Source organism: Anabrus simplex, chromosome 6 (genome assembly GCF_040414725.1).
Source record: "Anabrus simplex isolate iqAnaSimp1 chromosome 6, ASM4041472v1, whole genome shotgun sequence".
Taxonomy (NCBI): Eukaryota; Metazoa; Arthropoda; class Insecta; order Orthoptera; family Tettigoniidae; genus Anabrus; species Anabrus simplex.
In genome coordinates, this window is record NC_090270.1 from 28,767,505 (window position 1) to 28,792,751 (window position 25,247).

A 25,247-nucleotide genomic window follows, 5' to 3' on the forward strand; every position below is an offset into this window, starting at 1 on the left:
CTCTTTAGAATATCAAGAGCATGCCAGAAGACAGAACACGACGCCTGCGACCAACCTTGAATCGACAGGCGCAATAAAAAAAAAAACTTCGACAACACAACAATAAGATTGCCTGAAAACCGTAGTAGAGGGGAAATAATTTGTGTCACTAATATTAATTACTGGTACTTGGATGACTCAGATCTCTTGTATGAAGATCCCACTCCTACAACACCGAAGGTCCAGCGAAGTCTTCCAGTTATTAATATTACTTTGGATACCCTTTACGTAACTGCCTTAATCGATTCTGGAGCTCAGGCTTCATTAATGTCTGAGAGGTTAATTGAAATGTTGAAGGGGGGAGAAGACATGTTATTGATACCAGTCGCACAGATTGAAATTAAAGGGATAGTACCGGACAAGCATATCAAATGTAAATTTCAAGCTTTTGTTACATTTGACATTGAAGGTGTCCAGTTCGAGCATATATTCCTAGTCATTTCGCCGATGAAATTCAACGTCATTCTAGGGTCAGATTTCCTAGCCAAGTATGGGGGAATCATCGATTATCCTGCCAACGTCATACGATTTTTTAATATCAACTCTGTAGAGTTGCAGCTGGTAGATTGTAATAATTTGAAGTGCCAAGGTCTGGGTACCCCATTCATAGAAGCCGGAGGCAAGATGAGCGATGCTTTGCCTGCCGATGAAATAGATTGCGAAGAGGGTAGACCCGGTCAAGAGGGACCCGTCGAGGGCCAGGAAGTGCCCATTGTTGAGGATATGTTCGACGAAGGTCGTGATCACTTCATATTTCTCACCAGTGCGGCTGAAAGCCCAGAGTTCGATTCCCGCATGGCAGAAGCAACTCGACAAATATTTGAGAAATTCCCTGAAGTTTTTGATGACAAACCAGGCGTTATTAGAGATTTTGAATACCAATTGAATGTCAAGGACACCTCTCCTTATAAAAAACGGCCCTATCCAGTTCCTGAGAAGTACCGAGAGGAAGCCAGGACTGTGATAAAGGAAATGGAAAATAATGGTATCATTTCTAAATGTGTCACTCTGTATTTAAACCCCCTGGCTATTGATAAGAAAACCAGCTGTTTCACATCCTGAACTTCGCATTTATGCAAAGTTTTGCCCACTTTATGTAGGACCATATAGAATTGCAGAGGTTCTCGAGAACGGGGCATACAGAATTAATAAACTGGATGGAAGCATCGAGGGCATTTACAATGCAGCCAACCTAAAGAAATATTTCAGGAGAGAATATCATTAAAAGAAAACCCTATCGAATTTTCTTTTCCCCAGGAGGAGGGGGAGATGTACCGGTAACGGCGGTACAAACTAAGTCCCCGTCATGAAAATCTTAAACTTACGTGTTATGCTCCGGACCGCTTACGAAGAACTAACTAGGCAGCGAGCAACAGCTGTGCGCGCGTGACGTAGTGAGCGGGTGACGTCACAGCATGCCTCGCCACACTACAGAGCCTGGACCGATGTAGAATGTTCTACGAGTTTCGACGGATCAGATATAAATACGTACTGTTTCGCTCAGCAGATCAGTGTCTATTCCAGCAGGTTACAGTATGCTGCAGTGTGTGTGTTCAACACCACCTAGATATAAGGCCTGTGCATGGTGTCGAGATTAAAAGGAAAATGGCGGACTGTTGAGGCAATGCCTTGTGAAAGTGATCCGTAATTTTGTCATACAAAATACAATAATGGTCTACAAATGTTGTGTGCCTGATTGTAGGGGAAACTACAGTGCCAATAGCAAAGTACAGATTTTTAGATTTCTGAAAGATGAAGATCTAAAAAAGAAATGGATATGTGCAATAAAGCGCGAGAATTTCGTTCCAACGAAGTATTCAGTGGTAAGTAACTAGATACTAGGTTATGCATTTTTTATTTGCAAATGTTTTATTTCATAGTGTGTTCATATATTAATATAATCAAGAGATGGTAGTATAATATATCTGAAAAAATGGCTATTAGGTTAGACGGGATCTAACCTCTAACATGTATGGTGAAATTCGTTCAGGTTAGGTTAACTGATTGTCTGTAATTGCAGGTTTGTGAATTACATTTTAATCCGTCCGAAATAAGGAAACATACTGAGTTCCACTGTGAGGATGGACAGCTTATAACTTTACCACGGAAGGTTCCACGACTTATCCCCAGTGCTGTTCCTTCACCTTTGCCAAATTGCCCAGCGTATTTGAGTAGTTCAAAAACGTATCGAGAAGGTCCTGAAGAGAAGAGAAGAAGAAGAGAAAATGAAAATATCCAGGCAGCAATCGAGGAGAGTGAAGTAGAATATAATTTACACAAGAATAGAATAACATTTTCTAATTTCACTGACCTGAAAGACAAGTTAAATAATCTGAATGTAGGTGAATCATGGGACATACTTCACAAAGGTGTAAATATAGTAATAGTTAAAATTGTGTTGAACCCTGAACCTGAAATAATTAGTTCTATAGTTATCAATGAAACTTTGGAGTTAAGTGTATACTATAAGAACATAAAATTAGACAGTATTGGTAACTTTCATTTCCCACAGTCTGTAAAGGACTTGGATGAAATTTCAGTGCTTCTTGAAAAAGTTGACACGTTAAGTTCTGAGGTTCACAGTGCAAACAGCACTAATGACATTTTAGGTTTAGCAGCATACCTTTTGAAACAAGTCAGCATGTTAGAACCGAGACTAAAAGGACAACTTGAATTCATGATTGAACAGATTGCACTTTGGTCACACGAGAGGAGGAGTTATAGTCCATCCTTTCTGATTTTATCTTCAATATTGCAGTCCATTTCAGCGCCCGCCTGGTGGCCATGATCGTTAAGGCGCTGAAGTCTAAAACGGTCTAACACCGAGGTTAGCCGGTTCGAGTCCCGTTGGTCGAAAAAATTTTCACCATCTGAATGTTGGCCGGCAGGGTAGGGGAGGTGGTGGTATACAATTTCTAATCACTAGATTGCGTGCCAAAAGCCTGGATTAAATTCCAAACCTCTCCGCAGTGCTCATATGGAGTGAGGGCATATGACGCTGTTGATGGTGATTCGTCCGTCGGATGGGGACGTTAAGCCTTGAGCAGACCCCTTGGTGCTATTCGACAGGAGTAGGCTATGTGCCGGCACCGGGTTTCACCCTCTCCCTACTATCATATATCACGTCATTCATTTCATCTCCCATTAACTCCTCTGATGAGATTGACGTCAGGAAGGGCATCCGGTCATAAAAAACCGCCACGACAAATTCATCTCACCTCATACCCGACCCCGTAGGGAAACGGGACAAGGGTTGGACAAACATTGCAGTCCATTTCACCCCATTGCTATGCATACCTCAGACATCTCAATTTATTGTATCTGCCTCATCCATGTACCATCAAGAGGCTTTCTTCTTCTTTAAAAATAGATCCTAGAATAGAACAGCATGATAACAATTTCCTGAAGTATATAAGGGATAAATTTTCTGGTAATGATAGTGATAAGTTCATTGTGCTTATGATGGATGAAATTCATGTTAAACCATTAATGGATTCTAAAGGTGGTAATGTTGTTGACAAAGCATTCAATGATGAGCAGTTAGCAACAGGTGCTTATTGTTTTATGGTTTCAAGTTTGTTATCTGATTTTAAGGAAGTAGCTCACATATTACCTGTAAAATCAATTACTGGAGAATATTTGCATGGTGTACTAAGAAAAGTTATTGTAGGATTAGAGGAAATAGGGTTTAAAGTTGTTTGTGTTGTTAGTGATAATAGTTCTGTAAACAGAAAATGCATGCAAATATTTTCACCTGAAAATGAATTGAAATGTGTTTACCCGCACCCTGCTGATGAGAGCAGACCACTTTTCTTTGTGTCTGATAGTGTTCACTTGCTCAAATGTGTTCGCAATAACTGGTTAAATCGAAAGGATGAGAATATGTGCATGAACTTCCCTGATTTTGAAGATAACAGTGCAGTGCAGTGTGCTTCTTTTCTTACAATTAAGAAATTATATGATCTTGAGCATGAAAAGTTCATAAAATATGGTTATGGTCTGTCTCTCAAAGCATTAAGTCCTTCATCATTTGAAAGGCAGAATGTAAAATTAGCTCTGCAAGTTTTCAATGACAATGTTATAGAAGGGCTGAAAGTGTTAGGTAAAAAGTGTAAGCTACCATATTATAAAGAAACAGCCTCATATATCAAAATAATAATAGATTGGTGGGCTGTTGTCAATGTCAAAACACCAGGTAAAGGGTTAAGGCTCAACAACAGCTTAATGTGTCCAGTCTCTTCGAATTCAGGGGAAGGGCTTCAATATTTGAAGAAATTCCTACAATGGCTAGTAAAGTGGAGAGATCTAGGTGTAAAAGGTTCATTATCATCTGAAACAATGGCTGCTTTGATATTGACAACTGAAGGATTGTTGATGTTGATAGAATATTGTTTGTCAAAACTTAATTTTGCATATGTCCTATTAGGAAAATTTCAAACAGACATATTAGAAGACAGGTTTGGGAAATATAGGCAGCTTGCAGGAGGGCAGTACAATATTTCTGTGAGGCAGTTGTTTGAAGTTGAAAAGAAGTTAAGGTTACTGTCATCACTGACTCTAAAGATAAGATCAAACGCATTTGGGGAGATTGAAGTAGATGAGTTCTCTGACCCGCCTCCTGAATCCTCTGCCTTTTTGGATTTTGATAATTCATTGTGTAAGAGCATAGATGTACATATAAGTTTACACGATATTGAAAACTGTAACAATGACATGCCAATTTTAGTCTATTTAGCAGGTTATTGTTGCTATAGTGTCTCAAAATATTTGAAATGTGAACACTGTAAAGGAATTCTTGTTACTGAGGACTTCATTGATGCTGATGATGAGGCATATAATCTAATTAGAAATAAGAGTAGGGGTAGGCTTTTGTTCCCTGAAATGTTTGTTATCAATGTAATAATACATAATTATCTGGTAGTAACAAAATTATGTACAGATTTTGAAACAGAGTTTCTTTTAGTAAATGATCATAGGGAGGTTGCATGTGAGAGTACAATGAAAATTATTCATGATAAAGAACTTTTGTGGGAGCCAGATATGTGCAATAACAGACATACATCAGAATGTGTTTGTAGAAAACTGGTGTGGACTTCAACAAACATTCTTTTGAATAATTATTGTAAGAAAAAAAGTTCCATGTCAAAGAATGTATTGACGAGGAAGAAACGTGTTACTTGTCAACAGGACTGAATGTCATGCAAATCTGCATTTATGTAAATAAGTGTGTTGTTGCTTTCAATTTTTTTTGTGGGTGGGGGGACAAAATAAAACATTTATTATGAATTTCGGTATTCTGCCATTCCCTTAATTCTTGAACCTCACTTGAGTTTCAGCATTATTTAGAAACCTTGTGTATCAACTATCCCTATTTTTTTCAGAAATAGTTTCTTGAAGGTGCAAGTGACTTTTATCTGAAAGAATGAGGGTTTGGGGTAATTATTTTGAGGTTTAAGTAGCCAGATCAATTAAAACATATGGTAAGATGCCATAGTGACATTATGATGATTGCCTCTATTGTCAGCCATCTTGGTTTCGTGCTCAGGCCTTATATCTAGGTGGTGTTGGTGTGTTCCAGCAGGTTACAGTATGTTGCCTGAGTGTGATACCAGTGTGTGGCCGGAATTTCTATGTGCACACTAGACTGTAGTATTCGCACAGTCAGTTCGCGGGTACCGTGATCGAGCGTGAAGCCGCTATTAAGTTTCAAGTTCGTGGACTTTAATCTCATCGTGTTGAATATGGACTTATGCAGATTTCTTTATATTGTGACAACCTTTTACTCCGATAGGACGTGAGGTGAATTGTGTATCGTCTGGACATTATCTATTGACTGTTACTCTATACGAGTGTCTACGACCCACAAACGTTTTCGAGTGCTCAAAATTGAAATTTTATGGACAGGACTTAGAACTGATTGCTCCTTGCCGAATACTAAGTACTTCGAGTTATAAGACTGTGTTTGAATCCAAATTTAATTTACCAATCCATAAACTGTGTCGACATTTTAGGTCATAAACTGTGAACTGTGCATGTGTGAACAGTGCATTTCTATTCTAATGAACAGTGTATTTCAATTCTGCGAACATTTAGTTTACGAACAGTCGAACCAGGGACTGTCAGTACTCAATTAATTTCGTCTTTGGTTTCATGTTATTTTCAATACGTGAATGAGTTCTGATTCACGAGCGGAACATCTTTATTTTATTTAAATTATATTGAATGAACTGAGTCATGTGACATTACTTCACGTTGTACTAGGTGCAACGAACTTTAAGTAATTCTGTTAAACTCGACAATCAGTTCCGAGTGGACTTTATTTTACGAATATTTCTTTCACTTTTCACCGTGACAAAATTAAGTGACATTTCACCGAGACATTTGTGTTTGGACTTTGTTAAAAGCATTTATAAACACTCTCTCATCTGTGCAGAAGCAGCCTTTGCATTAACTCGCCCCAGAGCTTAACGATGTTCATTCATGTTCACCATTTACAAGGACTACCTCAACGCCATGGATTTTCAAGACACCGAATAGATCTTCTAGAACTTCCATCGGGGGACGAATGGTGGTTCGCTGCTATGGGAAATGGAGCTGCCGGAATCCAAGGACATCGCCAGCCATAGGACGAGGAACATTTTCGACTGTATACGCTGTACAGAGGTGATATTAATTTCAATCTTTTAATAAACTCTGAAAAAAAAAGTTTTTAGGATTTCTTTTAAACAAACCCTCTCCCTCTGTATGCACTTCAGCGACTGGTACACGCCCTGCGTCTCATCTCTACCGAAGTACCAAATTTACTGTTACAATACATTTAGATGGAATTGCAGCACCACTCCATTCTACTGAGAGCTTTGTAGCAATCCAAGATTGTGGAACCCTTGATAATGCTGAACGTAGTTGTCTGTGAAACGTTGAGACTATCAAATGCTTCTGGTCTACAGCCTACAAGCCCGATAAATACAGACATTGGTTTCATTAATTCAGTCAACTCATCCTCCAGTTGGTCTGGATCAAGGATCATATAAGAGAAATAGATCCGTCACTCCTGTATAATAAAGTTGGCTGAGAAAACAGTTCATGGAAGCTACAATGGCCACTTTCCCTCTGCCAACATAAGGAAATAAATCCCACGATAGTACCTCGTAGTAAACACGATGATGATAGTTGTTACTTTGTTAAAATTTTAATTGTGATAGAGATAATGATGTATTTCGGTAGGAAAGTTGTATCTAAAGCTTCTCTCATGTCTTTTACGTGAAAAGTAAATTGCAATTACCGTATTTGTATGTTGGCTATACTGTTATAACGCTAGCTTGTATCGTTGTTTCACCGTTCGCATTTTAATGTAAATTTACATCTATTAAGTGATAAATGCAACATTGATTACTGAAAATGTTAATGCAATTAATATAAAACCCCAAAACGTCCATACTTGCCTAAATCACGATCTAACATAACCTCATTCTTTCGTTCGTTCGTTCGTTGAACCCCTCCCACGACTTTTATGTATGGGAATGGAAAACACGAGAAGGAAAGGATGAAAGTAAAATACAGCATAATGCACACAGTTTATATTTTGAATTTATTTATTCCAAACAGCAGGTAAGAAGCACAATCACACAGACGTTTACGCGCAATAGCTAGGTAGTTCAATGTGAAGTACGTTCATGATCATAATACTATTTCTTAACACTAAGAACGCGCATAATTATAATTTCACACCATACTCTCAAAAAACTGGATCAAAAATCTCGTTCAATGCGAAAGAATCTCAACAAATTTTCGTCTAACAAGCACTATTACATACCGAACGACAAGGTCCCTTCGCGCGCAACGATAACGGTGTTGTGTTTTGAATTTGCTGTACCACGCAACTGAATGTGTAATGCCAACCTCTGCCTTCTAAATTAACCCTCTAAAAGAGAATTTTAGTTTTCATTAGTTGGCGGAGATCGATTGGCCCATCTCAGAACTGCTTCGCCCATCTCAGAACTGCTTCGGACGCTCCCTATGAAGTGTCACCCCCCTGGTCTGGATTAATGAGGTTCTACCATGACGAATATAAGGACACGTGTGAGGACTCCTTGAGTTCAAGCGCACCCCACCAGGCAGCGCTAGAGTGGGCAAGTTCCACATTACTGATCAACTGGTCTTAGAAATGATGCCAGAGGAAACGTATTACTCCATAACTGACAAGTATATACACTGTTTTTTAAAAAGCAATGAGATATTACAATTAAAATACCATGGCGGGGTACAGTGGAAAAATCATACATGGAAATAAGAGTTACGGCCTTTGTCACATGTTGCCGAAAGCATAGGTTACTGGAGTGTAAATATACAGATAAATAGCACATAACTCCCAGCATATTAAAACAATTTGTCGGTTACTGGACTTCCGAAAGCTTGCGTGAAGATTTGGCGGATGCTCGAGATTATAAATCTCTAAGAAACAATGTTAAGTTTTGGTCCACCCAATCAATATACATCACATTACAAGTGAAAAACTATTTAATTAAAAAGCATATTAAATATTAGGGACATGTTACCATGCAAACCATAGAAAACAGAGGCGAGAAAAGTATTTTGAAGAATAAATGCATCAGGCTTCCTCTGACCACTGTACAGAGGAAACAATATGTTATAACGGATGCAGAGAGGGCAGCCAGGTCAACCAGACTCAAGACGTTTTGGGAGAAGGAAAGGAAGACAAATTTGTTGTAGTCTGATTTAAGTGCTCCAATGTGGGCGTAAACTCTGTAAATAAATAAATTAGGGACATGTTTCATCTCTATTTGAGACTTCATCAGCCATAAAATCACTTGGTAGATTACAAAACTCATTGTTCAGAAATTGAAACAAATGGAAGAACCTAATGCTTTTTTAAGGATTATTTGAGAAACACAAAAGATATATATATATATACATTATTTACACAAAATGACCTCACTTCTTGCAAAACTTTTGTTGTCTTCAATGTTAAAATTGAGATATAACTTGAAATGTGACATGCCTGCCATAACGTCTCATACGGAATACAATGTCCATTGTTGCTGGCCGTATTTAAAACAGAAGTTCCTTTATGAACTGTTAAGAAAACACTCGAGAACAACGCTTTGAATTTCTTGGATGTAACCGTTAAGAGAGAACCAGACAAGTTCTCTTATAAAGTATACAGAAAGGACACGTTTACTCCAGTGACCATTAAAAATGATTCTTTACATCCTGGAAGTCATAAGAGGGCTGCCTATTTCAGTATGGTCTATCGAGTCTTCAATTTACCTCTACCTCATACAGGAAGAGAAAAAGAATGGCGATACATACAGAAGATAGCCATTATGAATGAGTTCAGTAATTATAAGTAAAAAGAAAGAAAACATAAGATAAACACCAGAGAATTCCAATAGTTCAAAGTACGTGAATTTTACTTTTACAAACACAGGGATTTTTTAATTATCACAAAATGATTTAAGAAACACAAATGTCAAGTCTCATTTTCAACTAAGAAAAATAATGGTCATATATTTTATAATCATTGTACCGGGCGGTACACCTCCACTCCGCTAATTTAAAAATTGCGCCAGGTGAAACTCCTCTGCTGGAGGAAGTCTGAACTTTATTGACAGTATTAATTTTCTACCTTCTCAGAAGATGTCACCACGTGGAAAATTTTGAGTTTTTGAACTGTGTCATTTTTGATGTGTTTTTGTTTCGCTTGAAGTAAGAAGTGTGAACTTTCTCTTCTAAAGGACACTACTGAAGATCTACAATAGTGCAACCTAGTGCGGAGTCAAAGAACTATTTTTTTGGAGAAAATTTAATTTCAAGAGTTTGTTCTTTGTTAAATTTCTTTCTATCATTGTTTAAGTTGGCAATATTTACCCCTTTCTTCCCCTTGTTATGAATGTATCCAATCCCGAATTTCTTCAATTAATTTCTATCCAATCAGATGTATCTTCCCCCAACTTGAATCTGTTGCGGGGTCCTATCCAATAAAGAGTTTGTGGGAGGGTGTTTTCTTTCCCCTAACGCCTAGAAACTTCCGCGAGAGTATTTAAACTGCTGATTTTTGGGTCTCTCGGCCACTTCTGTTCCATCTTTCAGTGTGTTAAGTACATAGCAGGGGGCGGGAAGCGCCTCTTTCTTCTCCAGCCGTTCAACACAAGGTAATGGCCGATTAATAACTTCTTTCTTTGCTAGCTCAGCAGTTTAACTTTCGGGGCGGGTTCTAAGCGTTCAACCATGTAACCTTTTCCTAAAATGTAACTTCTCTTTTCATCTATTCTCTTGTAAAACGACATATTGGGATAGAGAGTGCTAACCCTCTCGAGCTCCCACTCACATTGTCTTGAGGTGAACTTATTTTCTCAACCTATTTTTCGTTAATGTAAAACAAATTGTTCTTTCTTAAGTCACCTCTTTAGCATGGGATTAGCCCTTGTATTAACGGCCTAGTGCCAAGTAGGTCTTAATCAAAGTGTATTAGGAGTGCAAGTTCGCCTCCTCTCAAATTGTTATTTTAGAGGTCATTTAATTAACCTGCTTTTCTTTTAATAGACCTCAGTAGATTGGGTATTTTACCCCTGTGTTTATGTCCGTTGAGGACAACTTGAAGGTGGAGTTTGGTGTGGCCTGGGAGAGGCTTAAATTTTGATAGCGAGTGGCTCTTTTGAAAATTCTGGGTTGTATGCCTCATGGAGGTTTTTCAGTGTAATTTGGAGCAAGGGCTCCTAGGTATAAATGGGGTTTTCTCCCCCTCTGTTAAAACTTGTGTTTGAGGTAAAACTGAGCTGATTGCCCAAGCATTGTGAAGTCAGGGCGCGAAGCCCAAATTCTGTAAATATTGTAACTAACCCCTTTTGAATTGCTACTTTGTACCTGCCATGCTTGTTATTTCTTTGTTTTTGAAAAGAAAATATAACCTTGTTAACTTTTAAATTAATTTTACATTGCACTATAATTTCGTAGCTTGAAACCCATTCACACCCGCACCTTCTTTCACCTCTACCTACCACGGAAAAGTCCGTAACAATCATAATAGTGTAAATTACAATAAAGAGGACTTCTTAGATTCAGGAATCTATAAACTTAAGTGCGATCAATGCTTCTTCATGTACGTGCGACAGACAGGTAGGAGTTTTCAAACTAGATATCTCGAACACGTCAATACCAACAGATACAAGGCCGGGCTGAGTGGCTCAGACGGTTGAGGTGCTGGCCTTCTGACCCGAACTTGGCAGGTTCGATCCTGGCTCAGTCCGGTGGTATTTGAAGGTGCTCAAATATGTCAGCCTTGAGTCGGTAGATTTACTGGCACGTAAAAGAACTCCTGAGGGACTAAATTCCGGCACCTCGGCGTCTCCGAAAACCGTAAAAGAGTAGTTAGTGGGATGTAAAGCAAATAGCATTATTTAACAGATACAAGAAGTATTCTGCAATGAGTGTCCATATGGGAGATACTGGTCACCAATATACTGACATAAATAAAGACTTGACCATTAAAAAAAAAAAGTGAGCAAAGGGAATCTGATGAGCAATTACGAAAATATTTATATAGGTTTGGACCAGAGTATTAATGCAAATAAAAATTTAAATGACGTACAAGAGAACAGAAATCCGTTATGTGAACAGATACCATTGCTTCTATCATCACGAAAAATTAATAATTTGAAGTCACCTCCTCTAATTCAAACTTTCTGCCCTCCCACTCCCACTACAGGCCGAGCTATTTCCCCTTCCCTCACTAATAGCACTGTTCCCCCTCGTTCCACCACTAGCCAAGTTCTGCCGGGTGAAAGAAAACAAAACTATAACACGCACAGTAGCATGGCGAGAAGCAAGTCAAAGTGATTCTCAGTCATAAACCAGCTATAGGGAGTTTCATCCAATTTGATGGTAAGTTTTACATTGTACATTTGTGACGGAATCTCTTTTCTTAGATATCTGAGGGTTTTAAACTCGTTAATTTTTATATCTCTTTCTTTCCAGACGTTGTCTTTTTTAAATAGGAATATTCTTAAGATTTAAGCCACGAATATGGCGGTCATGCAGCGCTGATCTTTGCCATACGACAGGCGATATCATATGGCTTCAGATTTCTTCTACCTGAATAGCTCAGTTTGAAAGTATTCCTTACAAGTTAAAGTTTTTGAATGTTCTGATGTGGATTTGTACCAATCCTATTTCCCAAGCCAGAATTTCAATCTTCCCAGTCAACACACTGAAACTACCAGATTCCAACAATGCTTGCAACATTTTCAAGTAAGGTTGTTCATATTTAACATTGCAGAAAGATTGTTTGCAAGAAGTGTTAAACTACCTCATTAAATATGTGTATATTTGTTCTCCAGTGTTTTCTCAACAGTTCATAAAGGAACTTCCATTTTAAATATGGACAACAACAATGGACATTGTATTCTGTGTGAGACGGTATGGCAGGCATGTCACATTTCAAGTTATATTTCAATTCTAACATTGAAGACAACAAAATTTTTTGCAAGGAGTAAGGTCATTTTGTGTAAATAATGTATACTAGCAGTTTCCTGCTGGCTCTGCCTGCAATGTACAAAGTATAGTGTTGTTCATTACTATCTTCACGGATGTATTTGCAAAGTTTCAAGTTAATGAAATAAAACGTATGATCTGCTGTGGTAATAGAATGTAATATTATGTCAACAAAACACTTGAAAATACATCACACAAAGAAATTGAATTAAACGTTTCTTGGAACAACACTACACGCCGAACTGTAAAAAAGTCCTTTAAAGAACTTTGTCGTGGAGACAAATGTACTCATAACTTTTCTCAGAATCTACCGATTTAAGTAGTTATTACCTCAAAAGAAAGTGCTTGATCCACTGAGCGTTTTTAGACCAAAACGAACTGCGTACCTCAATTAGAACGAAAGATATGATTGCTTCAATAAGAAAAAATGTTGAAGAAATGAGACGTCAAATTGAATGTGAATTCATAACTTTCCTCAGAATCAACCAATTTGAATAATTAAGAGCTGAAATGAAAGAGCTTAATCCACTGAGTGTTCTTAGGCCAAAACGAACTCCATATCTCAATTAGAACCAAAGATATGATTGCTTCAAAGAGACAAAAGATTGAAAAAAATCAAATAATTTGAGGAAGGCAGAAGTTACGTGTTTTATAGTACCGGATGACAAATCTGTGCATGAATACCATTTAGTTTTAAAAAATGAAGGAAATCCACTGGATAGAATGGCCGGACTGACTGGCTTTAGTTTTCATAAATTTTTTAAATATATAGATATATCTTTTGCGTTTCTCAAATAATCCTTAAAAAGGTACCTATTAGGTTCTTCCATTTGTTTCAATTTCTGAACAATGAGTTTTAGATAGATAGATAGATAGATAGATAGATAGATAGATTGTTCTTCAAATGTGATCTTGAGAGATTTTCTAGACTGATTAGATTTCTGAAACTGTTTCAGCCTGGTTTGTCTTCTGAGCTGCGGTCCGAGTTGGGCCGAGCAGCAGTCCGCGCAGCTCAAGCTGTCGGCTACGTTGGAGCAGGCACTGTAGAGTTCATCCTGGACTGCCGCACCCATGCTTTCCATTTTATGGAGATGAATACTCGTCTGCAGGTAGAACATCCCATCACTGAGATGGTGACTGGTACGGACCTTGTACAGTGGCAGTTACAGGTATGTTAATATACTGATGTCAGTTTTCCTTCTCCCTAATAATGATGATGACGATGATAATAAAATTCACACAAATAATTGCATCTCTCCCCAACAACAAGACATCAGGCAAGGATTCCATGGTTGCTGAACTTTTGAAAACTGGCTGGTGCCAATTTTGTTGCTAATGGAAGAACTCTTTCATGATATGCGAGAATTGGAAACTATTCTAAGGAGTGGCAATCAGCTCTTATACTTCTTCTTCCACTTTTTCCACTTCTGTGGGGTTGTGGGTGCGAACTGTGTTGCACATGTGGATTTGGTCCTGTTTTATGGCCGGATGCCCTTCCTGACACCAACCCTATATGGAGGGATATAATCACTATTGCGTGTTCCTGTGGTGGTTGTGAGTGTAGTGTGTTGTCTGAATATGAAGAGGAAAGTGTTTGGACAAACAGAAATGCCCAGTCCCTGAGCCAGAAGAATTAATCAGACGCAATTAAAATCCCGATCCCAGCTGGGAATCGAACCTGGGACCCTCTGAACTGAAGGCTTCAACGCTGAGCATTCAGCCAGGGAGTCAGACAACCAGCTCTTATACATCCTCACCATAATAAAGGCAATAAGGTAGATGTGAATAACTACAGTTGCATACAAAATCCTGTCAAAAGCACTTTATAGCCGCATTGAACCTGCTGTTGATCCACAGATTGGTGAATATCAAACCGGCTTCCGTAAGACCCGCTCCTCCAGCGAACAGATTATTCTACTAAAGAGTATCATCAAAATCAGATCTCGTCGCACCAAACCAATTGTATTGACTGTTGTTGATTTCAAGAAGACCTATGATTCAGTTGACTGATTCAGTCTTCTTGATATACTGAAGGAGATGGACATGCACAACAAGACTTGTTCCATCATTAAACAAACTTGGACCAAAACCTATTCGCAAGTGAAATACGTGGGGGAAATCTCTAGGTCCTTGGAGATTAAGACTGGTATTCATCAACTTTTCAACTTTCTTTTCTTGAAAATGTTGCCTGTGAGTGGAGAAACAATCTTTCCAAAAATAGTATTTGGCTGGGCACTGAATCCAAAGCAGTGAATGTCGACTGCCTTGATTTTGCAGATGATGTAGTTCTGATGGCAGATGGCAGATGGCTGCAAAATCACCCATCTCCACAGTGAAACAGTACAAGAGTAGCGGAAGTTGTAGGTTTCCAGATATCTTTTGAATAAACTGAAGTAATGAATATCTGACCATGTTAATACCACTGCATTTCTCAGTATCAAATTTGGAAAAAATCAGACATTGCATTCATTTTAAGTATCTTGGAGAGAATAATTTCCTTTAATGCATTGGAGAAAGAAACCCTGAAATATTGGGCTAAACACATGGAGACAGCTTTTCACTTCTGCAAACCCACTTATCAGTCCGGATCAAACTCATGGCAGCCCAGACACTGCCACTACACTGCAGTAGTATGTCCTGAAACCTTATATACTACTGCATGCATGGGCCTTCACTCACTACAGTGAGATAGTGAGGATTCAAATAGGAAATTCCTAAGAAAAATCCTTGGCCCATGTCAAAATTCTGCGGTTGAATATTGCCTTAGATCAAATTTAGAGCTGTAGTCTAAATTTGAAAAACTCTCACTTTTACTTGTAACTTATCTCGAATGCCTAAGATCAGAATATCTCAAAGAGTTCTTGAACTCATGGCTTGGAAATGTACCACTCCATGGGCAACTGCAGTGAAGGATCTGGCCAGTGTCTCTGAGACACAGGTTCAAGAAAGAAGTTAGTTGAGGATCTGGGTACACAGGATAAAGGATCTTCTTGAAAGAGTGAGAAGACTACCTGGTACAAAATGGTCTGAAGAGCAAAGAACTGCATTCTCCATCAAGATGGAGTATTGGATATTCATAAAGACTGACAGGTGTTAACCATGGTCCTAAGAGGCCGAAACAATTTGTTAATTATAACAACAACTCCTCAAAGCAAGTTCAACGTACCAAGCAAGTGGCTGTGTGGTTTGGGTTACGTAGCTATCAGCTTGCATTTGGGAAATACTGGGTTCGAACCCCATTGTCAGCAGCCCTGAAGATGGTTTTCTGTGGTTTCTCATTTTCACACCAGGCAAATCCCGGGGCCATACCTAAATTAAGGCCAACTACTAGACCTTTCCTATCCTATCGTTGCCAAAAGACCTATTTGCGTAGGTGTGACGTAAAGCAGATTGAAACATATTTCAAATGGAGGTAGAGTGCAAGCGTACTGTTAATGGTTAACGTCAAATTATCACATACATAGAATTCACATAAATATCGTGGTAGTATGGCACAGAGAAATGGCCCGAACGGTAATCCACCGTCAACAAAGGAAGTCACTCACCTGGAACAGCACACATCAGTGATACTTGCAGATCCAAGGCGAACTGTCAGTATTGTCTCAGACCTCCATGAACCTAGAGGTACCCCTACACGTGATGGAGCATGTCCAATACCATATCATTTAACATGTCTTGTGGCAAAATGTCCCATTCCTGTTTGAGAACCTGAATGGTTACTGGTGGATGTGGATGATTTGGAAATAGCTCTTTTGAGGATGGTCCATACATTCTCTATGCAGTTCATGTCAGGGGAACAAAGCAGCCAGTTCATTCTTTCTATCCTACATTCTTCCATGTTCATAGCTCCTGCCCAATTTGCTTGAACGTTATCATCCTGGAGAGTGAATCCTTCCCCTATTTTGGCTGCAAAGCACATTACTGTAGGTTAGAAAATTTTGTATAAGTACACCTGAGCAGTCATGTTCCCCTGGATCTTTTGTGTATGGTGGCCCAGAAAAGGACAGAACCTGCAAGCTGTTAGTGATGCTCTACGGTGAAGGACTCATTGTAACATTTCCCTCATCCCCTCCGTATGTGAATAGAATCATCATCTAGTGCAAACCAATGCCTTCTTCATTAGATATCATATTTTGCATCTGTTGATCTCTTGTACAATTCTGGTGTGTTCTAACCCATGTGATGCGATATGTGATATGTCAGCAACGTGGAGGTACCTTGTATGGTCTCCTAGACATCAGTCTCCAGTTGTGGGGTTGATTTCACACAGTTTGAGCACGTACAGCTACCCGCATGGCTTCTCAGAGTGTTTTGCACAGAGTACTGGCTGTGCATTGAGGGCTGCTTCTTTAACGTCTCACTAACACTGTGACTGAAGGATGGGAAAGGGTTAGGATTGAGAAAATTGTGGCAATGGCCTTAATTAAGGTGCAGCCCCGGTATTTGCCTGGTGTGAAAATGGCAACCACAGAAAACCATCTTCAGGGCTGCCGACAGTGGGATTCGAACCCACTGTCTCCCGAATGCAAGCTCACAGCTGCGTGACCCTAACCGCACAGCCAGTTCATCTGGTGATAAGCTTGCCACTGTGCGGTGGTTTAATAGGTGTATTATGCCAGCGCGTGGCAGTGACATGGGCAATGTGTAAAGGTTTCTAACAGAGTCTGTGTTCCCCACCATATGCATGACTGCTATATATTTGATCAAGGATGGTGCAATGGCAATATGCTAAACTTTCTTTTGTGAGAGAGAGAGTGTTGTACAAACTTTCAGCTCGGCCAGAATGTTGTGGCATGAAGACGTGCAGAGTGAGCTAGACCAGTAGGGAATAAGAAGAGTTAGGGTACACGAAAGTGTTGACAGAGAGAGTGAGGCAGCAAATTCGGCATCCTACAGTGAAGTTACCAGCGGGCCAGCTCGTAACGGACTGAAGCGACACCCCTCAGTGCTGTGATGGACGAATCCAATCCGCAGACCGAAACTGAGCCCACGTGCAAGTGCCACGACTTCCCGGCTGAGTTCTACATATCACAGGTCATCAGGGTCCGTGTAATGAAAACGGCTAAACACGTTGTACTATTGACTAAACAAACTACTGTTTACAGTTATTTTACAAGTGCACTTGAATTTGAGTTTTCCTCATCACATGGCTTGTTCTAACTGACTCAGCCACAGTGGCACGGAGCTCCTACTCTCCATCTCTCGGTGCACTGTCATCCCCACAACACAGCTATTTCCAAGAACTCGATTCACGTGCCACGCTGAATTTTGTTTAGCTAAGACTATCTGATTGATTCACTGACATACTCCCGGATGACACGACCCCCTCACTCACGACTTGTGACTGACTCTCGTTCACTTACAACTGTCTCTTTTTATAGGCCCATGAAAAATTCAAGTTTCTTTCATTTTTGCTTCCAGATCATTCTGGGCACCTTCTCCATAGTTGGCCCTCATTGACACAACACATACATCTTCATTATAGACTGTTATGCCTTTCAGGATTCAGTCTACAAGACTCTATAAATTAAAGATATACTTCCACAATCTTCTATTTGCAAAATTTGTGGCCTCATTTAGTTTTACATTTCGTATCTTTGAAACATTAAAAAGAGAGTCTAACCACAGTCGTCTTTATCTCCTTCTACTTCTCTTACCCTCCATGGCCATTATTCTCCTAAGTAACCTATCCTCTTCCATTCACCTCACATGACCCCACCATCAAAGCCAGTTTATATTCACAGTTTCCTCCATCAATTTTCATCCCTAACTTAGCTCTTATCTCCTCCTTCCAAGCAGGCTTTCCTTCCGGCCATTGTTCTGACCTTGATTGTACCAGCGATAATTCTTTCTACCTTCTGTGAATAGTACATTCTGAGTTCACCAAGCTTTCACTGCCAAACAGTAAAGTCTGCCTTTAAACAGACCAGTGTAAAGATAATTAACTTCTTTCCTACAGAATAGTATTGATCGCAACCAAGCGAGTTGGCCGTGTGGTTAGGAGTGCGCAGCTGTGAGCTTGGATTCGAGAGATGGTGGGTTCGAACCCCACTGTTGGCAGCCCTGAAGATGGTTTACTGTGGTTTCCCATTTTTACACCAGGCAAATGCTTTGGCTGAACCTTAATTAAGGCCTTGACCATTTCCTTCCCACTCCTGGTCCTTTTCTGCCCCATCATTGCCATAAGACCTATCTGTGTTGGTGCAATGTAAAGCAGGTTGTTAAAAAACAAAAGGCATTGATCGCAACTGCAAGCTGACTGTATTAGTTTTGCTGCACCTTAGTTCAGTGTCACGTAGCATGTTACAATCCTGAGACAACACGCAGCTTAACAAAGTACTTGAATTGATCCACTGGTTCCAGTTTTGTATTCCTGACCTGACATTCTATCCACTTGTGTTTCTTCTCAACTGACTTTGATTAATTCCTCTACCTCGGGGACTGGGTGTTTGTGTTCATCTTTGTTCACATCATCATATACGTACAGCACATCACATTGTAAATTATCATTGAAACACATAATAGTGAATACATCCCTCCATATGGGGTTGGCAGCACAACAGGCACGGGTCGTAAAACTGGGCAAAATCTCATATGCCAAGATTGTACAACATGGAGTGTCTGTTTTGGGATACGGAGGCTAATTCTCTACCATAACTCCACAGAGGAAGCATCAATAAAGTCCATCAACAAGACACCTTCATGGTCCCAAAAAATGGTAGCTGTTGTTTACCTGTTGCTCAGAGTCAGGTTAAACATTTTTGGCTTGTTTGGAGGAGAAGGATGCATCCACTGCTTCGACAGTTCTTTGGTTTCTGGAGTGTCATGCAAGACCCAAATTACATCATCAGTAACGTTAGACTTTAAAAACTCTTTTCCCTCACTATAGTAACGCGTGAGAAATATTACGGCTGACGCCATTCACTTAGTTTTGTGATCGTCAGTTAACATTGTTGGGACCAAACATGAACAACATTTCTGGTATCCTAAGAATTGAGTCACATTTCTGTACAAAGAAGACCTTGAAATGTCTGGGATTGCTGTAGGAAGTTCACTGATGGCAAATCTCCATTTGTGGTGGACAAACAAAGATCTTCAGGAGGCTGTCCAAACGCACATTACCTCACTGGCGGCAGACTTCTTTGCAGAGGGCAACGGAAAGCTAGTGTCATGATACGACAAATGCCTGAATCGTTTTGGTGATTATGTGGAAAAATAAGTATGAAACTACTGAACTTGTAGTGATAAAATAATTTTGTTATGTCATTGTGTCTTTTTTTTATATAGTCTATCTGAGGTTGAAAAAGAAACAGCCCTCGTAATAGAAGGAAGCAAACAAACGTCAAATCGATACCTATATATAGAGATAAGGACATGGAAGGAACACATAATAGGATAAATACAATGTCAGGTCAGTGCGAGAAGAAGGAACAACAGAAGGAGGAAATAAGGATAACCTTAAAACATAACAGAACACATCATAAATTACTGTCTCTCATCAATCCCAGTTCTTCTGCACCCATTTCTTCTCAGCCCTTGACGACCTTGTTTCTACTTCCCAGCTTCAGTAGGAGAGTGGGCATCAACACTCATTGAGGGAGGCATGATGGCAGATCTGGGTTATGAGGAAACCTGAATAAAGACACAAAAAGGGACGGGGTTTAAGACAAAGAACTAGTGAAGATAGCCCATCTACTTTTTATTTATCTGATGTATGTCAGGCCAAGTAGTATGAGTACTGAACATTTCTTTCAAGTAAAAGTATTCATTCTCAATTTTTCATGGAACATCTTATGTCCTGTTTGGGGAAATAATGGTCCTTTAACTTAAATGGTTAGATTAAATGTTTATTTTTCTTCCTCAGGTAGCCAGTGGTGAACCTTTGCCATTAAAGCAGGAGGATATCCAAGTTCATGGACATTCCTTTGAGGCACGTATCTATGCAGAGAGTCCAAGGAGAGGTTTTCTGCCTGGTGCAGGACCTCTTGTCTATCTGGACACACCTCCAGCACAAGTGGATGTTCGCATTGAGACAGGTTTGTCTGATACATTGACTATCATGATTCAGCTTATCACAATATGAAAGTAACCTTAAGCCACTGTTTTGGTTGAGATACTTTAAATCTCCCATTGAATTAAATTATTTCTTGCTCTCCAGTTTGTAAGTTAAGCTGAAAATAGTACAAATAGAGTGGAAGAGTAACAACAACAACAACTCGAAAAATCCCAAGTGCCAGGGCGCCATTTCACCTTGGAGATTGGAAATATGAGTCTGACACCTTGCTTTCTGATCTTTATGTGATTCATCATCATCAACATGAATTCCTTCCAGCGAGTTGGGTAGGTTGTTTAAGAACGATGTGCCTCCATTTATTACGGTCCTGGTATGCTTCATTTCTTTCTAGGACAGCCCATGTTTCTCCTCTCTTCTCTAGGTCTTCTCTTATCTGAACTAACCAACTTTTTCTAGGGCGTCCAATTGGTCTTCCTCCCAGAATGATCTTTTCAGAATACTACCTTGCTGTTCGAGTCACCTTCATCTGCTTGACGTGTCCTAGCCACTTCAGCCTTGCAACACTCAGCCTTTCTTCCGTGGTCAGGTTGACCTGCAGGTCTCTTCGTATCTGATCATTCCTAATTCTGTCCTTCCTTGTTTTCTGTACAGCTTAACTAAGGAATATGTGCACAGGGATACATGTGAAGACCTTAACAGCAGTAAAGGCGTAAAATGAAAGTTTTCAATTCGGCTAAACTGGCGGAGGAGTCAACCCGTCCATCTGGGGATAGTACAGATGGAATTCACTTCCTTGTGGGAAGAGGAGAGATCCTCAAAGGCTAAGGGTGTAAACCCTGAAGGAAAATCCTCTGATGCGTTAGGCTGAGCAAGTCAGCAGAAGAGTGTTATTATGTGTTGCTTTCAATCTAAGAGCGAGCCTTGGATGGAAGAATAAACCAAATTGATGTGATTGGGTGTATTAAAAACAAATTATAAGAGTTCAAAGTTTCAAATTTACCTTGAACCTCAAATGTATTTACTTCCATTGAGTGTGTTGAGTGCTGTTGAAAATGTATATGAATTTTATCTACACTTTAAAGAGAGTGCACCAGCTTAGGGATGCATCTGAAATTCTGCAGATGAAACTTCAGAAAATCCAATACCTTCATGCTGTGAGATAGACTGCCAGCAAAGTTGGTGCATTAACTGCTTTAGAGAAGGATTGGAAATGTATCATCATTCATCTTGCAAAGGCAGTTCTGAGAAGACAAATGCTTCTGCAGTTGCTGAAGGACTCCTCAAAAAGATTGAAGATATCAAGTCTGTTGGCATGATACATTTCATTCTGGTTTATCTTCTTAACTTGAGAAATCTCATTCTTATTTCAAATAGAAGATTTGTTAACTCTTCTTCCGGGTTGAATAGTGTTGTTGTTTTCTGTACCTTCCGTACTCTTAGCCAACATTTCAAATACATCACAGTACAAGGTAATCAATCTCCCAGGCAGCTAAAGGTAAAGCACAATAACCATTCTTGTTGTTGATTCTAGCTGTAATCTTTGAGGGATACCCTGTAGAGTAAAGGATGCTTGTAATTGTTATTGATATTTAGAAATTTCATGATCCAAAGAATGGACAGTCCAACTCCGTCCGCCGATCACTCAGGCTGCTCAAGGTTCCAAAACCCATATTGAAGTGGGAATTAATTCTTTGGATCTAACCAAGTTCACCATATGCATGTTTATTTTTCGGAACCAAACTACAGAACATTCATAGTGTCAACTTCATATGACATTAAACTCCGTGGCATAATTTAACAGTTTTAAAAACTAAAGACATATACAAGCTGGACAAACCGCCATGGGCATACAACAACGGAGTCATCGTCATTTTAATGGATTTTAAACTGAAATGCAACATCGTCATGTACCATATTTTATTTCATATTCATCTGTGCAAGGCGTTATAGTGTGTTTCAAAGTTGTTTTAAAGTTATATTTCATATTCATCCGTGCAGATGTTATAGTGTATTTTTAAGTTGTTTTAAGGTTATATTGTGTTTGCCCGATTTGACTTGTTGGCTAATGATGGCACAAGTTTGGTGCCGAAACTAGTACCTCATGTGAACGATATGTGATTCATTCACGTTAATAAATATCTTTGTATTGAATAGGAGGAACCCTCTTAATTTCAATTATTGTAATTGTTATACCAGTAATTAAAATTTAAGACCAAAACGTGTAGGCCTATGCATAAAATTGAATTTGTATTATTGTGGCACCTGGTTTTCAAAACTGAGACCTAGATCAGAAGAAAATTTTTCAGGCCATGCTTATGATTATGATGGTACACCCAGCAACATGACTGCATTGGCAAAGTAATTCTTTAGTGGATGTGTTTGGGCAAAGGTCTTATCTCCAATCATACACCCCACTATAGAGACCATTTGCAACGAATTTACGATTTTCAGGAGTGGAAAGTGTGTTGGAAAAGGAAAGTACAGAATGAAAGAACAGCAAATCACAACAACTGTACTGACAGACAAGGTGTCATAAGTCACGTCCCTTTTCAACATTGCAATCCCAGCTTCTGTGAACATACAGAATTGGATCAGGGAAAATGTTCACAAATACCTGAGTCTGGCAGAGATTTGGCATCAGGATAGATTTGTCAATGTTCCAGTAGTGGTGGGAGCTCTGGGACAAATTCCTCACCAGCTGTTTGATACACTTCACCAGCTAAAGCTCAACAAGAACATCTACATTAAGCTCCAGAAGACAATGGTTTTAGAAAGCTGCAGCATTATGAGAAAAGTGTTGGATAGGGATTCGAAGAATCTCTAAATCAAGACATTCAGACGATCGGTAGTGTTTCACTAGGCTTGAATAACAATCCCACCTAACGCAACTGAACACCATGGAAATAATAATAGTAATAATTGATTTTATTTATTTTATTTTATTTTACATTTTATGGCCTACATGAGACCACTCTAGTCAATTATACAAAATATTTCTTGATTTTTTCATTCTGAGAGATGCTGCCTTCCTTTGTTTTGTTGAAAATACCCTCCCATTAGATCTTTTATTGATCTTGGTCTGTTGCCTGGTGTGTGTGTCTCTAAGTATCTTAATTTTTCTGATATGTTTTTGAGATTGTCTATTGTTATTTGTAGTTCTTTAATATCCTCCTTAATTTCCATGATCCATTAAATCTTGGTCTTGCTATTCCATAATTTTTCAATTCTTCTTCTGCTAATTCTGGTGTCAGGTGTTCTGATAAGATGTCCCAAGAATGATATACATTTTTTCCTAATTGTGTTCCATACGGGTTCAATTTCCTTATAAACGTTTTTTTTTTTAAAATGCTATTCTCCATTGTCCATTAACTTGATAGTTTATTTATGCATGTTCTAATTCTTCTTCTTTCTGTATTAAGTATTTTGCCTGTTTCAGTTGTATTAGTAGTTTTAAAAATGGTTTCACTAGCATAAGTTATTTCTGGCTGTGTGACTGTTTTATAATGTCTTAATTTTGCTGCTGTTGATAAGTTTTTTTAAAATTGTATGTAGTCTTGGTAATATAATTTGCTTTGTTTAATTTATTTATTCTGTGATGCCCAGCTGGTTTCTCATTAAGATTATAAGTTATGATTTCTCCTAACGGCTTAAATTTATCAACAATTTTGATTTCTTGCCCATCAATTGTTATTTTATTTACCAGTGGGGGATGTGTAAACATGATCTCAGTGTTTTCAAAGGACATTGTAAGACCTATTTTTTGTGCTATTTCCTGTAGAGATTTAATTTGGTGTCAAGTTTCCTGAATGTTGTTGGGAAATAGAACAAGGTCATCAGCAAATCCTAAACAGTTTAAAGTTAAATTTTGTGTGGAGCTCAGTGGCAGCTCGTGGCTGTAAAGTGTGGTGAAGAGCTATTACCCATTCGGTTTCGAGCGACAGATTTAGGAACTTCTTTCTTTCTTTCTTTCTTTCTTTCTTTCTTTCTTTCTTTCTTAATCTGGTTGGTTTTTCCCTCGGACTCAGCGAGGGATTCCACCTCTACCGCCTCAAGGACAGTGTCCTGGAGCTTCAGACTCTGGGTCAGGGATACAACTGGGGAGGATGACCAGGCGGCCTCACCTGCTTTGCTGAACATGGGCCTTGGTGGGGGATGGGAAGATTGGAAGGAAGCGGCAAGGAAGCGGCCGTGGCCTTAAGTTAGGTACCATCCTGGCATTTGCCTGGAGGAGAAGTGGGAAATCACGGAAAACCACTTCCAGGGTGGCTGAGGTGGGAATCGAGTCCACCTCTACTCAGTTGATCTCCCGAGGCTGAGTGGACCCTGTTCCAGCCCTCGTACCACTTTTCAAATTTCGTGGCAGACCCGGGAATCGAACCTGGGCCTCCAGGGTGGCAGCTAATCACACTAACCACTACACCACAGAGGAGGATAAGATTTAGGAACTACGTGTTGTTTTTGGTTGTTTTGTACTCGTACCTCGTACCTGTGACTGGCGGAGGGTCCAGCACGTGACCACGATTTATTGAATTTAATGTGTCGTCATGACCACGAAAAGCTAGTTCTTGCTTTCTTAAATAGAGCATTGCATCAATTACCAACTGAAGGCAAAGCCTATTTAAATGTACATTTTCAATGAATTGTACAATTACAATATACAGTCTGGCATTTTCCTTCAGGACAT

General features: G+C 39.3%; 1 protein-coding gene across 1 annotated transcript in view; it reads left to right on the forward strand.

The window, feature by feature from the left end:
- Window positions 1-25,247, forward strand: part of Mccc1 (Methylcrotonoyl-CoA carboxylase 1) — a 138,089-nt gene that overhangs the window by 60,274 nt on the left and 52,568 nt on the right. Inside the window, exons 6-7 of the mRNA XM_067149707.2 lie at window positions 13,506-13,718; window positions 20,414-20,585. Coding sequence (XP_067005808.2) covers window positions 13,506-13,718; window positions 20,414-20,585 — 385 coding nt within the window. The remainder of the gene's footprint in view (window positions 1-13,505; window positions 13,719-20,413; window positions 20,586-25,247) is intronic.